A 17148-nucleotide genomic window follows, 5' to 3' on the forward strand; every position below is an offset into this window, starting at 1 on the left:
AATCAAATACTCAAATAACTAATTCATCACCCTTAATAAAAGGAAAGGCTTTTGGCAAAAGATTATGAAAGCTCTGTACAAGTCACATCTCCTACTTTAATAAGAGAGTATAGATGATTTTGACTCCTCCTTGCCCCAAATACATTGGCTGTGCATACTGAAAACAAGAAGCAAATATATTTGCTGAATGCCTTTTTGCCACTTTCCCCCTTTCCTAAATTACCTCTGTGACTGTCACTTTCAGAACTGCTTTGGCGTGACCTTTTTAATACGCATGACATGAGCATTAAACATTTCCATGTGTCAAAAGCAAGATGCGTCCCAAAGTTTAGTACAGAGTATATGTATATCCAGTCGGATATGACATCTCACTGAAGCTTCACTGCCAGGTGTCAAATGAACTAGTATAGTTGGAACATATTTTAAGTAACTAAAACCACTTCGAGACTCATCTGCACTGTACTGCTTAGTAGAACATTAAAATGGGTGACTGATTTATCTTTTTTTCTGATCTACAGCCCTATGGTTTTTAATATGCCCAAAGAACAAGAAAATAACAAAAGGCAAACCTGTCAATATTGCACAGTGGAGTCATCACTAATGAAACATTTGCTCTGTGATGAAATTATACTCCACAGTGTCATAGACAGGATAGCATACAGCTGGAGTCTGATGACACAGTTTACTCCTTGTTTCATTCACAGGTGTTTCCATAACACTAGCAGCCTTTCCTGGGGGGTAATCAGGTTCTAAAATCTTCACATTGCCAATTCCAGAGGTCAAGTCATATATTTTTCAGTCAATTAAACTCCAGGAAACCTCCCAGAGCTTGATGTAGTTTCATAGAATTGTAAAGTTGGAAGGGACCCTGAGGGTCATCAAGTCTAACCCCCTGCAACGCAGAAATCTCAACTAAAGCATCCATAACAGATGGCCATTTGATAAGTGATGCCAGTAGCCTTATATAGATTATTGTATTTTAATATTCTGTTGGAATCTGCCCAGAGTGGCTGGGGAAACCCAGACAGATGGGCAGGGTATAAATAATAAATAATAATAATAATAATAATAATAATAATAATAATAATTATTATTATTATTATTATTATTATTAAGTAACCATTTTTTAAGACTTCCAATTGGCACTTCTCTTTATTATTCACTTACTCTGACTTGTGTATTATTTCCAGGTTATATACCGAGCTCTGTCACCACCCAATTCTGCTGATGATCCTTACAGTCCTGAAGCACAGGCACAGTTGAAGATCACTAACCTCCGCGTGCAGCTGCTTAAGCAACAATCCTGCCCTTGCCATAGCAATGACATGAATGCAAAACCTCCAGAACTAACCTACTATGCAATCTATGATTTTATTGTAAAAGGAAGCTGCTTTTGTAATGGTCATGCAGATCACTGTGTGCCCATCAAAGGATTTAAGCCTGTTAAAGCAGCAGGAGTCTTCCATGTGGTAAGTTTATGTTGGGATAAACCTTGCACAAAGTCTCAAGTATAGAGATCAATGTTCTGAAAATAAGGTGAATTGTTGAGCTTGGTGTCAGTTGCATGGGGAATTAATATCCTGAAGACAAGAATGTCTCCTGAAAGTCAGAATGGGAACAGACAATATTATGACTTTCCTATACCTAAGGAATATCTAGAAGTTACCTAAATTAGACAAAAGTCTAGGCTACTTTAATTTTGAATTAAGCTGTGAATATTTACATGATCTAAATTATAATGTTGGCTCACAATGTGAAAAGAAGCTAACTATATGTATATTTTGACAGTCCAAGGCAGCTCTGATACAAGCTTGCTTCTGGGTACTGTCTTTATATAACCCGATTAGTGCATGTGCTGTATACAACCCATACCACAAGTTTTGATTTCACTGGGATGTAGAATCTGAAATAGACCTTTGAAAAGAAGCAATAAGTTGCAGGATTCAGCAGAGGTGAGGGAGAAACTAATAGATGAGATGTTTTCAAGGACAAGGCCTAAATTATACCTGTACTGGTGATATGATTTGGCACCCAATCTGATCTATGTTGGAAAACACCTAATCTGAGATCTGCTTTATTTCCCAGTGTGAAAAACAAACATATTAAAACATGTATGCAAATGCACAAATATGAATGCTTGCAAATCTAACAAACAGCGAAACCTTTAGTTTTCATAAGATGTTTCCCTGGTGGAACGTTTTTCAAACTAGCTCCATAGGCTAGATCATTTCAGCTGGCAATCCCCAAGACTGCTGTGTATGTAACATAAATTGTCCTGGTTTCTATTTCTCTCATGTACTTGTTCTGCAAGAGTTGTAGCAGAATGATAACAAAGAAGGATAAACAAAAACATAGTGTGGCAAGACTTAACAATCTAGCAAATAAAATCAAAAGCAAGGCCAGTGCATTGCAATTTAAAACTACTGGTAGTACAGTGAATGTAGCCTGCATAGTGCTCAAGTAATCCTGGTAGGACACAGGGAGAAGTGTTATGGCAGTTGTGTGTTATTTACAAGATATAATTATAAAATATTTCCACTTAGGCACCCACATTGATCATTTTAGCTTTTTGGTATTGCTGACAGGTGCCTTGCGAAATCACCTTACCTCATATATGCCTAGTCAACCATTTCAATCAGTGGAACTGGCACTGCTACATACTTGCTCTGAACTTTTAGTGTGGCAGCACCTATGCTTTAAAACTCTGCCTATTGATATCTGGCACTGATATCACTGTGCTGTATTCTTTTTGATGCCTGCTTAAATCATCTTTGTTTAGGCAAGCCTATCAGACATGTAGACAAGTAGAAATTGCATGTCCTTTGAGTATTTTAAAACCTTTTTTTACCTTTTTTCATCAATAATTTTAATGTTTCATTTTATTTTATTGTAAACTGCTTAGAAGTGGGTTTTCCCCCTACAATCAAGTGCTATATAATTTTTTAAAAATAAAAATAAATTAAATAGATTAAACAAACATAATTCAAAATATTCTAATATAAACATTTGTAGAGTAGGGTCAATATGAGACTATATGAACAACATCAACATATATTTTACTAAAAATCCAAAGCCACCTTTATTTTATATACTCTCATTGTGGTATTTTTTTTTACCCGCAGTAGCACTTTGCTGTTTATTTTGTTGGAAAAAAGCTAATATAACAGCTACAATTTAAAAACAATTTTCTATAGACTACGGTAATTCCCCTTTTATCCTTTCAATGTTGTCCCTTGAGTGAAGATTTACATTGTCTCAGTAAAAAACCCTATAACATCTACCATAATAAAACTGCAGTAGTAGTGTAGAACTCAAATCATTATGCAATATAAACAATACTAATCAAAAGGGAAGGTTTTTTTGGGGGGGGGACAGGTCTTCTAGTGCACAAGGACTGTTAGTTGCTTCTTTCTCAGTATAGTACATTCAGGAACATAAGTCATGAAGTATTTTCTAAAAACCCAGACAATTTGAAAAGAAGTAATTGAATATATTAATTGAGGAACAAAAAGGCAAGGGGGGGAAACATGCCCTAGCAACTGTCTTCATGTGTGAAAATCAGTCACTAATTTATCTTACACAAGTCAACTTTTGTAACACTGTTTGCCTTGCACAGTATAATGAGTGACATTACCAGAGAGCTGTCAAGCTAAGAAAGAAAGCAGTCTGGAAGTGGAGTAAAATGGAAAGGGCTACTGACAGAATGAAATATAGTGTGAAAAAAAGAACTCTGGTTAAATGAACTCACTTGTGTCAATTCACAAAACAGTGAAACATCCTGGGAAATGTGTCATTTAGCTATGCCTCATAAAGATTCAAAATGAATAGTACGGGGGTAAATGGAAATTGCTGGAAAATGTTTACATTCTGGTTTAGTCGTCACAAATGCATCGTGGCTGGCTGCAAATCAAACTGGAGGCATGCATATGATCATTCTAGTGCAAAATTATAATCTTTGTGGTGGCAGCAGCAGCAGCAGCAGCTGTTTCTTATTGATTTCACACCCCCAATTTCTTTAGATCTTTTTTATTCTCAAAATCTGCTTTCTCATTATTCGTTCATGACTGTGCAGTCCTATATATGTCTACTCCAGAAGTCATTCTCACTGAGTTCAGTGGGGCTAACTTTCAGGGAAATGGGTAAAGGATGGCAACCCCAGTGACAGATATATGAGTATATATCCTGATTATCAAATTGGGACATACGGGAGCCAGAAAGGTTGTGTTTGGTGTGTTGTTGTTTTTACATGGCCAATGCCATGTAAGTTGTTGGCCTGCTTTTTACAACCGACTTTCTTGTGCGTAAAAAAAAATACATTTTAATTACAAATACCTGATTTACATATACACCATCCATGAGTACAGTGGTACCTCAGGTTACAGACGCTTCAGGTTACAGACGCTTCAGGTTACAGACGCCGCTAACCCAAAAATAGTACCTCGGGTTAAGAACTTTGCTTCAGGATGAGAACAGAAATCGGGCTCCGGCGGCGCGGCGGCAGCTGGAGGCCCCATTAGCTAAAGTGGTGCTTCAGGTTAAGAACAGTTTCAGGTTAAGAACAGACCTCCGGAACGAATTAAGTACTTAACCTGAGGTACCACTGTATTTGTTTCACCACCCTCCCAGGACTTCCAGTTCATACTTTGTATCATGCTGGCTGCCCAGTCATGCAATTCTTACAACCTACTATTAGGTTTGAAGCACCATGTGGCAATTTCTGACTGGAGAAATACCTGTCAATGTATTTCGCTCCTTTTACAAACCTGGACTTTTAAATTTCTATGATGAAGCTATACGACACTGGTCTCTTTCCCAAATAGCTTGTTGTATTACATACAGCTGTCCTGATTAGAGTTGACTTGCTACTAATAAGCAAACTTATGCAGGCTGTGGTAGATATTTTTTTCCATGGAGCTCTAAGCAAACATGGCACCTACTTTAAGCATATACCATGGTTCTTTCCCCCCCCCCCTTCTTTGCCTGTTATGAAGTTAGATAACAATTTCCAGAAAAATATTCCTGGATGGTCACTTTCCCCACTCTTCCATTGCCAGGAATGGATTGTTTTATTCAGCATAAAGAGTTTCCTTTCTCTGGTTCATTCTTCATCAGCTTGAATATTTAGGCCTGTACCTGGAGCTATAACACTAATAACATTCTATCCTTCTGCAACCTTCTCAGTCAGAGACTGTTATATTCTGAGTAGGATGAAAAGCAACACCAGTTCCCTCTTGACATTCCTCGCTCATCACTAGCTTTTCTACAGTGCCCGTTTATGACTCAGTCCATATTTTTATTTAAGAGGAGCCAAAACACTCCAACTGTGATAATAGAATCATACAGCTAAGAAGGATCAAACAACTATCCATCTACCACTCCTCAAGGACCCTTTTATATAATAAATCTCAAGCAGAAAGAGGGTGTTGGCAGAAAAAATAGCTTCAAGGAACTTATCCAATTCCGATGCTGCAGGGGAAGTCAGAAATTACTAGGATTATTGCCCAGTTTGACCTGGGGAAATTCCTTCTGAATGCTAAATATGGTGTGCCATGAGACCCAAAACATTCCACATTATAAAGAACTTCACATCGTCTCTCGCCAGCAGCTTCGTCTGGACAAACAAGCTCAAAGAGTCTTTAAAATGCCCTGTAAATATAATGGGAGCAAAGCCACTCAGAAGGGTATTCTGAGCAGCAGCCTATTTGTAACTGTGGCAAGAGTCTCTCTTTCTCTCTCTTATGAACTTTTAATGCTATTTAGCTACCAATACTTTCTTGATAAGAGCTGTACTTTCTGGTTGTCAAGTACAGATCAAGAAGTTCAGTGCAGAGCTACTTAGATGTTTATATTTTTGCTATGTATGCCATACCAATGAGCAAATGATAAGCTATCTTGCCTACACTGTTTACTCTCCCTGAATCACACACATTCTGATAGGAAAATCTAATGGGGTAATTTACCACAATGAAATAACTCATTGTAAATAAAATTGAGTAAAAAGATGTGGAAGAAATTCTCTAACATTAATCCAAATTTTAAATCTAATTTTTGACATCAAAATGAAGGTGCTCACGTGTCTAATCAAGAGGGGCCTGCGGCAATTAAGCAATGGCATTTTAGTACAGCACAATAGCAATATATATGTGAGGACTGTTTTTGGGGGGAGAATTCTAAAGCTGTCATAAAACATGAAGTGGATATGGCAAGGGGTTCAGTACAATTTATAAAATAAATGTTTGGTGATAGAAGTACAGGTTATCCAATAACTAGGGGAAAGCATAATAGGTGCATACTGCTATTACCATGATTAATGGTTAGCACTTTTATAGCACATTTCAAATGTTCAGAGTGTTTCATATACGGTACATCATCTCCATAAAACTTACAACAGCCCTGGAAGGCAAACAAGTATCCTTGTATTGTGAATGCAGAGCTAAGGCCGAGAGATAGTTGGCTCCCGAGGAGGAGACTACAGCTGCTTTGCTGTTCCTCAAACCCTCCTTAATATTTACTTATTTGCTTCTAAAACAACTTCTTGCCAACCTTAATGAGCGTTGATTATGTACATGAATCCTTGGGATTTGTTGCATAAACCTACAAGCATACAGCCATGAAAACTGGGACCCTGTCTCTGCACAAGGATGCTGTGTGTAGGCTTGATACAAGGTATATTGCAGTGGTTCTCCCTCCTCACTCCATGCATTCAGTGTACCGTTTCAAATATTCTGAACAGGACCCCTATTCACTGCAGGTGTTGTGATATTGCTGCAATGCTAGAATAATTCCATGCGAGCAAGCAATCAGCTTCAAATTTTCTATTAGCAAGTAGTTAGCGGGCAGACACATTTCCAAATTACCAGTGATTTCACAATACTGTAGGTGCACCTGCATGTTATCTCTAGAAATGCCACTACAGCCATAGTTGTCACAGTTTGTTTCCCCTTTGTTAGGTCCATGGAAGGTGCATGTGCAAACACAATACTGCAGGAACACATTGTCAACATTGCGCTTCTCTCTACAATGACCAGCCATGGCAAGCGGCAAATGGCAGAACAGGAACTCCAAATGAATGCAGATGTAAGTAACAAGTTAACGGCAGTGCTTCTGGGCTATCAGGATATGCAGAAATGACCCTGGGGAAACAAATTAGAAAGCCAAAACCAATGCCACTATCCACAACATTTTAAAACATTGGTAACACCTTAATTTACTAAGACGTTCATTCATTTTACCAAGAAGGTGACATTTCTTTGGCCCCCTTCAATCTTCCAATTTTGAGCTATTCAGTTTTTCTTGGGGCACCTAAATAAATTATACTAGACACTGAAACACTAAATATTTTAAAGTTTTAATTTACAGTACAGAAGATACAGAAGCAGCAATAATTATACTGGATTTGCGTATCTGTCATAGGATAATCTGATCTGGTCTTCAAAATATTTGATTTGATATTTTCTTATTCTACCAAAAACATCATTGTCTTTTTGCTTATCTTGGCTGTGTTTCAGCCTGTAAGTGCAATGGGCATTCTGACTCTTGCCACTTTGACATGGACACATGGCTGGCATCAAGAAACCAAAGTGGTGGGGTGTGTGATAACTGTCAACACAATACAGAAGGGCAGCACTGCCAGCGTTGCAAGCCAGGCTACTACCGAGACCTCAGAAGACCCTTTTCTGCCCCAGATGCCTGCAAATGTAAGCTAATATGAATTTCTCAATATGAATATTTAAATCCTAGATCATTCTGTTGCTCATTCTTATGCCAAGGTAAAAAAAAATATCAGTTTGGTATCCTCACATTTGTAAATGAAGGAACTACTGTACAATCCTCAAATATTTCATTACGCAGTATATCTAACTGAAATAGCCCCCCCCCCCCGGTGATTCTGACAGTCCATAGGTAATCTGGGATTTGAATGTCATCACTGTCAGTCCAAATAAAATATTCTCTGTAGGCAAAGTTTTACTCAGTAAAATGAGACTGAGGTGTTAGTGGATCTAATGGGTGAAGAATGTGATCATGGAAGTTGCCAAAGAATGTTGGAACTACTTCTGTGTTTCTTTTTAAAATGTGCTTGTGGGAGCAGGTGGGGGAATGAAGGGTGATGAAGGGTGGTATACAAATTTAAATAATTAACAAATAAATAAATACTACCAATATAATAACAATAACAATAACAACAACTGCCTTCCAGTCTCAGCTGCATCTCTAAAAATACAGGAAATAATAGGGTTTTGGGGAGGACGAATAAGTATTGTAAAGCATTTTGCATACAATCTAGAGAAATGGTAAAAGCTTTCCCCATAACAGCAATTGATCCTTCAAGTTTTCTTTTCTGACTTCCTCTTCCTGATCAGCTTACTTTTTTCTTTTCTTTTCTTGCAAAATCTATTGATACAAAGCAAATTCCTCTCAGCTGTTGCCTCCAAGCCATAATGAGTTTCATTCCTGGGCAGCCATCCCAGTTTCATCTTCAGCTGCTATCATTTGTGCAAAGTCCACAACAATGGAGTCAGAGTGACACATGATAGAGCCAACAGAGGAGACAGATATTTCCTCCGTGAAATTGTTCAGTCACAGCTTTTCACTTGCTGTGTAAAGTGTGAGGAGTGTTTTGGAGAGCTCCAGCTGAACAGAAAGCTTGTGCTTTGAGGGGATCAAGCAGAGATTACAATCTCGACAGAAAAAGGCCTTGTGTCTTGCATAGTTTGTGTTGATAACGACATGTCTGATAACCTTATTCATATACAGTAGTAAACAATGGAATTCTGCAGATATTGCCAGCTCACTCACTGAGGAGGGACAAAAATGGAAAAGCTCCAAGGTCAAAGCAAATGAAAGAGCTGTTAAACCACAAATCCTTAAACTACACTAAGCAAAGTGAACAATGTGTAATATTTGTTCAGGAGTGTGTATGTACTAGATAAAGCAGGGCATACTCTTATTTAACATGGTAACTGTAGCAATCTGCTTGAAGGTTACATAGATTCTCCCACCTCTTCTATTTTTAACAACTTGTATGAGTTTTTAAGACTCTGCTACAATGTCACGGGGGGTGATAAGAAGGTTCATAACTGATTACAGTCATTAAATTTAAAACACTTGTATTCCATACATAGATGGTTGTAACACTTGGATCCTTATCCAACACTTATCCAACACTTATCCAAGACTCAACTGAAAGTTGCGGTAATCAGAGCTTATTTGGTGCATTCTAAGTTTTGAGGCTGTTGTATAAAAGCAGTTAACATTTGTTTAGAGTTGAGAACTGCTTTTAATACTCCAGGGCCATGGTAATATTGAATTTCAGATTCAGTTTTAAGTCAATTTATCCAATAAGCAAGAGATCATCTTCACCTTACTGCAAGCATCTTACAGCTAAGAGAGAGCTAAAAGGTGAAATTTTCCACTCAACACTTTTAAGGAATGGCATAGTGATTGGTATGGGAAACAATACAGGGCATTTTCACACGTGAGACTTCAATAAGTCTGTAAAATCCACAGTAGTAAAAACTATAATAATGTACTGCAGGGAGAAAACATACATTTGCATTGTTTGCAGGGCCAAACTACAAATGGCAGTGGCAGATTCATGTATTTATATTTCTCGAACCCTTGAATGTAAAACGAGAATAATACTAAGTCTGGGTGATACCTTTAGGATATACTCTCTCCCCATATACGTTCATCTCATATGCATGTTTTAATATTGCAGTGTGCTCCTGCCACCCTGTTGGATCAGCTGTGCTTCCCTTTAGCAATAGCACCTTCTGTGATCCCAACAACGGTGACTGTCCCTGCAAACCTGGAGTGGGTGGTCCTCAGTGCGATAGGTGCATGGTAGGATACTGGGGCTTTGGAGATTATGGCTGCCGAGCATGTGATTGTGCAGGAAGCTGTGACCCACTAAATGGAGACTGCATCAATAAGTGAGTGGACAAACATATTGCTACCTAATAAATGGCTAGCTAACATAAGGACAAGGAGTTTATCTACAATAAATACATGTTTGAAATAGAAGTAATAAAAAGGTTAGAGATGTAGAAAAACCTCTTGAGCAGAGATGGAGGACCTGTGACCCTTCACTTGTTTTTAGATAAGAACTCCCATCATTCCTGACCACTGGCCATGCTGGTTGGGGCTGATGGGAGTTGAAGTACAGCAACATCTAGAAGGCCACATGTTCCTCATCTCTGCTCTAGAACAAAATGTTGTTGTTTTATTGTAACGCCTCACATGAACCACACATTATAGTTGGATTGAAAGGATTAAGTGCTAAATTAATCTGTCTGGGGGAGGGGGGATGTGCATCAGAAATAGGAAACAAACACTTTTCTAACTCTTACCTTGAAGATATTGAGACATAGCACTTCCCACAAAAGAAAGAAAGAATTGGAACAAGAAAAATATATTGGAAAGGCATAGGTATAGCTCAGTTGGTTAGAGCATGTTGCTCATAATGCTAAGGTTCAGATGATGCTCAGGGTCTCTTCCAACTCTATGTTACTATCATTCTATTATTCCATATTCCCCCTCACATGACTTGTTTAGAAGGAAAAAAACACAACTTCCTGCAAGAAATTAGCTATGGGTGACTATATCATAATCCTAAAAACTCTACCAGGCACTGCTAGAAATCTCTTCCAAACTCTGAACATGTGTGAGATCTATAAATAAAAAGCAGATAAGTAAGTCCCTTTTCTGGCAACAGAAGTATGGATAATTAGCACAATAAATATTTTCTTTTAATTTTGCTTCTGAATACTTAAGCTTTGTCAAGGGTGTTTTTGTGTGGAGGGTTGTTTACAAATAAACTTGAATTGAACTGAGTTTGTAAGAAACATATCACAGTGTTCCTTTAATTTCAGCAGTGCAAACATAGATTGGTACCATGAAATCCCTGGCTTTTATTCTCCGTATAACAAAAGTGAACCAGCATGGGGGTGGGAAGATGAACAAGGCTACTCTGCCCTTCGACATTCAGGTAAGAATATGAACTTTTGGATTTTTTACTGAAAGATAGGAGTCTCTTTCAGGTGTTAAACATATGTGTGGATTACTTTCCCCATGCTATCAGGACCTCTGGGTTCCTGATCACAAGGAGGGAGCCCTCTGTGTATAAAGCTTTTTTTTTGTGGTGGGGGGCTCTTTCAGTTTTTATAACGAACATGTGGAGGTCAGATATGTGTGATCTCATTCTTCCTATGTGTTCATATAACATCTGAAATGAACTATAGATCACGTGGAATTATTTATTATAATTGGTTAGGTTCACTGTTTGAATATCGGCTATGTAATCTCAGCTGATATTTTCCATCAAGCTAAAAATAAACCATACTGTACACACACACACACAACACACACACACACTGTAGATATAGATATATCCAGGATCCAATGAGCAGCTACAAAAATTCTTTTTCATTCAGTACTTAAAATGTTTAGTAACATGCTGTTGCCACTATTCATTTAGTCTTCTGTGAAAAGTGCTGTCCTCTGATTACATGAGCAATCCCATTCCCTCCCAGTTTAGTAGCTGAATCTAGACATTCTGGTGAATACAATATGAAATAATGGTAACTAAAATATTTCATCAAATAATGCTTAAAGAGAGAGGCATTTTTGTGTTTCTGTAGGAAAATGTGAATGTAAAGATCAAGTTTTAAGAAATTCCAAGATCTTCTGTGGCATGAAATATACATATGGTGAGTTAAAAATCAAATATATTATTCAAATTGCCTAGTGCTGTCAACAGTTTCCTTTATCAGTGTAAACTGTCAACAGAGCTACTACGACGGGGAGATATGGTGGTATTTATATTAGGAAAACAAGAGGTTCATTTAAGTGGTGCACTAGATATAGTATGGATGGGATACCCACCCCCTTCCAGATTTTGTTGGATTTCAGCTTCCATCAGCTCCAACTAGCATGGCCAATGGTCAGAGACAATAGATACAGAAGACCAACAATATCTGGAGTGCCACGGTTTCTGACCCCTGACTTACAGACTTTTTTAAAAAAATCAAAACTGGAACTTTGCTTGCTTGGTAATACAACTTGCAAATTTATTTCTATTGGACCTGCATGGCTGCATGCATATTTTGTCTGCTATGTACAATTTCTCCAACATTTTTTATCTTCTAATGAATGGTCTATTTGCCTAGAAAATGTGTCCTGGGAGAAAACCAGCATTTAATATGTAGACAAACTTCTTTTTCTATAAATTATCACCAATATAAAGTCCTTTTTGTGATTCCAATTAGACTACTAGTTCTCAAAGGGAGACTCTATCAGTTTAAATTCATCCATGCATGGCTTATGGGGGACGGGGGGGGGGAGAGAAACTCCCAGGCACTTTTTTAATCTGTAAATTTCTAAGAACCAAACTATGTAACTCTAAATGGCTAGATTATTTTAAACGGATTACTTCTCTTTGCCAAAATACATGTACTGTATTTTAAGCCTGCAATGGGAGCAGGCAGTCGGGCTACAGGAAACCATTGCTGTATTTTGTAGTTTTGTGAAAAAAGTTTAAAATGACAGCTTAGCAGCAGTTCCAAGTAATTCCAATGGGAAGAAGCAGCTGTGTATCTGCTCAGTTTTTCCTAAAAAATCAGGTCACTGAGCATCTCCCTGCACCCTGTCTTTGGCAAAGGCTGAAGAGGCTCATCAAGGAGAGGATCTGGCACAGTTTATTTTCGGCTAAATCAAGAGCTTTTCTGTTTGCATCAGATGAAATATATAGAAACATCTCTATATCACACTAGCCGTAGCAACAATTACACCCACCCTGAAAGTACAAAGAGCCTCAGTTTGCAGTGCACACATGGATGGTGCCTAAGATTAATCTATGTGCCAATGTACTAGAATGAAAACAGAAGTTATGTTCTTTATTCAGTGCTGAAGGCAAAGATTTTATCTGCTCATGATAAAGGCTCCCACGCTGAGGTCAATGTGAAGATCCAAAAAGTACTGAAATCTACAAAGCTTAAGATTTTACGAGGGAAGCGGATTCTGTACCCAGAATCATGGACTAACAGAGGCTGCACTTGCCCAGTACTTAATCCTGGTAGGTATTTATTATGAAAATCAGGTCTTTATCATCATCATTTATTTATTTTTACTATTTATGTTAATCAGAACCACTCTTATAGTCAGTACATATAAATTATATTCCACATTCTTGCGGTAGAAGAAAATATTACATAGATACTCCAGAAAACTAAAATGCCAATCACTGTTCTTACTAATTAAAGCAATTTAATGTGATGCTAGACAATCCTTTCAATTTTAGCTTCACTTTGGACCTGTTATATCATGCGCTAATCATTATCAAAGCCCTGCCACAGTGTTTGTCAATTTGAATCTTCTCTCATAACTGCACACAAGCAGAATTCTTTCACCAACATTTTGAAAAATAATGCAGCTAGTGTTACCCTGTCTCCAAGAAATATAAGATATTCCCATCACACCTGCATTGGTTGTGCTTGCAAATCCATGAAGATACACTCAATATACGCAATCACTATATTAAACTGAAATTTATGTTTCTTGAGCCAGTTCTAGTCATGCATAAAAATATTTCTATATATGACTAGCTGTGCTTTCCCATCCACATTCTGGCACATCTCAATGTATATCTAAATACACATCTCATTTAAAATAATAAAGTACAGATAGACATTCTGTATTTGAATGGGCCTTTGCATGCACATCAAAATTAGATCCAGAGTTTCTGTTTCAGTAAATTATTAGTTCAAGGACACCTGCTTCTCTGGTCAATTATTTGAAAACAATAGACTGTGGATTCTCCTTTGTACCTATTCTCCTTTGGAAGTATTAAAATAATAGAATCATAGAATTGCAGAGTTGGAAGGGACCATGAGGGTCATCTAGTCAAAGCCCTGCAGTGCAGGAATTGTTTGCCCATTATGAGGCTCAAACCCATGACCCTAAGAGTCTCATGCTCTACTGACTGAGCTATGAGGGTAGATTTACCACATAATATTTGGATAGTGAAGTATATTTGTAAAATGGTCTCACCATTAAAAAAAACCCTCAAAGTTACTAGGGAAAAAAATCTCGTTTGCAATAATTTCTCAGATGAGATCATTTCAGAGCTTGTGATACTGTAGCTCTGTCATCTACCAGAAAAAAGTAGTAAAGTTTCACAAACCAAATGCAATTAAGCACAAAAGTGAGCCAGACTGGTGCACTGCATAAGAGTGTTGAGTAAGAGTAAACTGCACAGTTAACATAAGAGTAAATTGCACTGTGCAACTTTTAGCACAGTATGACTTTTTGATGGAATGCAAGCATATGCTAACTTGTGAGAAAAGGAGGTGATTCCCCCTACAGTTGCCCCACAACTTCTACAGTGGTACCTTGGGTTACAGACACTTCAGGTTACAGACTCCACTAACCCAGAAATAGTACCTTGGGTTAAGAACTTTACTCCAGGATGAGAACAGAAATTGCTCGGTGGTGGCGCAGTGGCAGTGGGAGGCCCCATTAGCTAAAGTGGTACCTCAGGTTAAGAACAGTTTCAGGTTAAGAATGGACCTCCAGAAAGAATTAAGTTCTTAACCCAAGGTACCACTGTACTCTAATATAAAGGGTCCCCCCAACTCTCTGGAACAGTTTATCAGAGGGCTGCATTGAGAAGGTAGAATATGAACAAAATTGCCTCCTGTCCTCTTACATTAAAGATACTTCTGGATTAAAAAGATATGCATTATACACATACATTGCTCGGCCCCAGTTCCTGCCCACCTAGCAGTTCGAAAGCACATCAAAGTGCAAGTAGATAAATAGGTACCACTCCGTCAGGAAGGTAAATGGCGTTTCCATGCGCTGCTCTGGTTCGCCAGAAGCGGCTTCGTCATGCTGGCCACATGACCCAGAAGCCTGTCTGCAGACAAACGCCGGCAACCCCAGAGTCATCCGCGACTGGACCTAACGGTCAGTGGTACCTTTACCTTTTTTATGCACGCGTACACACACACATGTACATGCATACATGCACAAAACATATATGCACACACAACTATTTTATTTATTTATTAAATTTATATACTGCCGTTCATCAGAAGATCACAGAGTGGTTTACAGTATACAAAGTAAATCCCCTTTATGATTTCATACTTGGATAAATATGAAGTACTAGTCCAATAAATATCTGACTATTTTGTTTTCAAAGGTTTGAAATATCTTGTGGCTGGATATGAAGATGTTCAAGCAGGCAGACTGATAGTCAATATGAAAAGTTTTGTCCAGCAATGGAAACCAGCTCTGGGGAAAAATGTCTTGGAAATTTTAAAAGAATGTAGCTGAAAGTGCCAAACAGGGCATTTGTTTATGCACAAAATGATGCAAACGCTATAGAAAGAAGGCTCTCAAAATGAAAACTGGAAGGGAAAGGAATAGTGCCAAGTATGTGTAGAGGTATTCAAAGTCATAGCCTTTCACTTTGATTCTTAAACACTTTGGTCCCAATTGCAACACTTATGTATAAACAGTGTTTGTGGGTGAAACCCTCACAAGAGAAGCGGAGCCCCCACCCACCCAATAACTTCAGCTGATTGTATAGGGGGAGTAGAGGTCTTGTAATAAGTGAGTCCAACTAAAGGCTGTGCATGCATAGCTTCACTCCTGCAGTTCTCCTACCCATATCCACCTTTCCACCAATCATCTATTTAGCGGAGTAAAAGGGTCTCCATGGGCAGAACTGCATTCACAGACCTTGTCTGTATTGGACCAACCTGCCTGGGAATAAATTTCATTTATTCAGCAAAATATGGCTTATGTCACAGCCCTTAAATTAAATCTTTATAGACAATACTGCTTTAGGGTCCAGCTGTACAAGTGTTTTGTTTACCCCCAGTTAAAGTATGTGGAACTGGCACCAACTGAGGAATCTAAAAATTGGAACCCCACTCTCACGTTCTTTGGAAAGATGAATATACACTAGTAATGGACAAAAGGTCTATCAATTTAGAGAGAAGCAATGGAATGTAGGGGGGTTTATACTGGTATATTAAAACTAAGATGAAGGTTTTGATTAAATGTCTACTGCAAATCTCTAGAAGTATGCATGTATGGAAATAATACCAATATTGGTGGGAAAACTCCACTGGAAAACATACAAAGTCAGTAATCTTTAATAACTAATTAGGGCATGCATTTAACCAACAGGGCTCTGTGGGACATCCTTAAAAAGGAGTTAATAAGATTTTCATTTGGGGCACTTAAAAAGATTCTGGATAAAATTTTCAAGTCAGTTAAACCAAGGGGAATATGTTGCAACACCCAAGTTGGACTCTGGTTTGTTTTTGAGCCAGCACAGATGAAAGTAGAACCTATCCTTTCATCAAAATTTTGGTTTTAAGAAAAGATTGGTTCCATAAAGTATAAATGGGAACACTTCTATTTTATGAGGTATTATACACATTTAAGAATTTGATTGTATAAAGCACTTTATTGCCTGCCCCCTTTCAGTGTGAAAATTCTAATATTGTTGGGGGACAGAGGTGGCACAGGAAAATGAATATTGGAACAGAAGCACTCCACGATTATAAAGGATAAAAGGAATAGTTTTCATTCATTTATGCCAATGGCCACTCAGTAAAGTTCAAGGATAATTTTTTGCAATTAATATATTTCAGATGAAGTCCTAACTTCAGACTAATGGGTTAATTCTATAAATATCAGCTATGATGAGACTGTATATACCACCAAAAGAGAAAACAAGGATGGGGGGGGAGTGCTTTTTGAAATGTCATGGACTTGTTCATAATTCATGCTGGCTTTGGCCTTTGTTTTATAATATTTAAATTTGAGCAGCAAGTTTCTTTCTTTCTGTTTCTACACAGAACTTTCAAAATAGTGTACATTTATGGAATATCAATGCCATATTCATCACTAGATTCTATACTTCTCTGGTAAACAGACACAAAATGTATCCCATTTGTATACATTAAAAAATAAAGGAAGAGCTACTATACCATTGAAATAACAACACTTCACTGATCCATGGTTCATAGGTATGTTTTCTATTGTGGTCCTGTGGATTCACAAAAATGTTACTGTTTTGAAATTTTGTTTTTATATTTTATGTATATAATAAATATACTATGATTCCAAATA

At 37.8% G+C, this 17148-nt stretch overlaps 1 protein-coding gene across 2 annotated transcripts in view; it reads left to right on the forward strand.

The window, feature by feature from the left end:
* Window positions 1–17148, forward strand: part of NTN4 (netrin 4) — a 37507-nt gene extending 20359 nt beyond the window's left edge. The window contains exons 3-10 of one of the 2 annotated variants that reach the window (XM_081209647.1): window positions 1191–1469; window positions 6951–7077; window positions 7509–7697; window positions 9719–9932; window positions 10872–10987; window positions 11640–11708; window positions 12902–13072; window positions 15203–17148. In XM_081209647.1, the coding sequence (XP_081065773.1) occupies window positions 1191–1469; window positions 6951–7077; window positions 7509–7697; window positions 9719–9932; window positions 10872–10987; window positions 11640–11708; window positions 12902–13072; window positions 15203–15336 (1299 nt within the window). In that variant the 3' untranslated portion in view covers window positions 15337–17148. The remainder of the gene's footprint in view (window positions 1–1190; window positions 1470–6950; window positions 7078–7508; window positions 7698–9718; window positions 9933–10871; window positions 10988–11639; window positions 11709–12901; window positions 13073–15202) is intronic. The other variant, XM_081209648.1, reaches the window with a different exon arrangement.

Source organism: Podarcis bocagei (genome assembly GCF_964188305.1).
Source record: "Podarcis bocagei genome assembly, chromosome: 10".
NCBI lineage: Eukaryota > Metazoa > Chordata > Lepidosauria > Squamata > Lacertidae > Podarcis > Podarcis bocagei.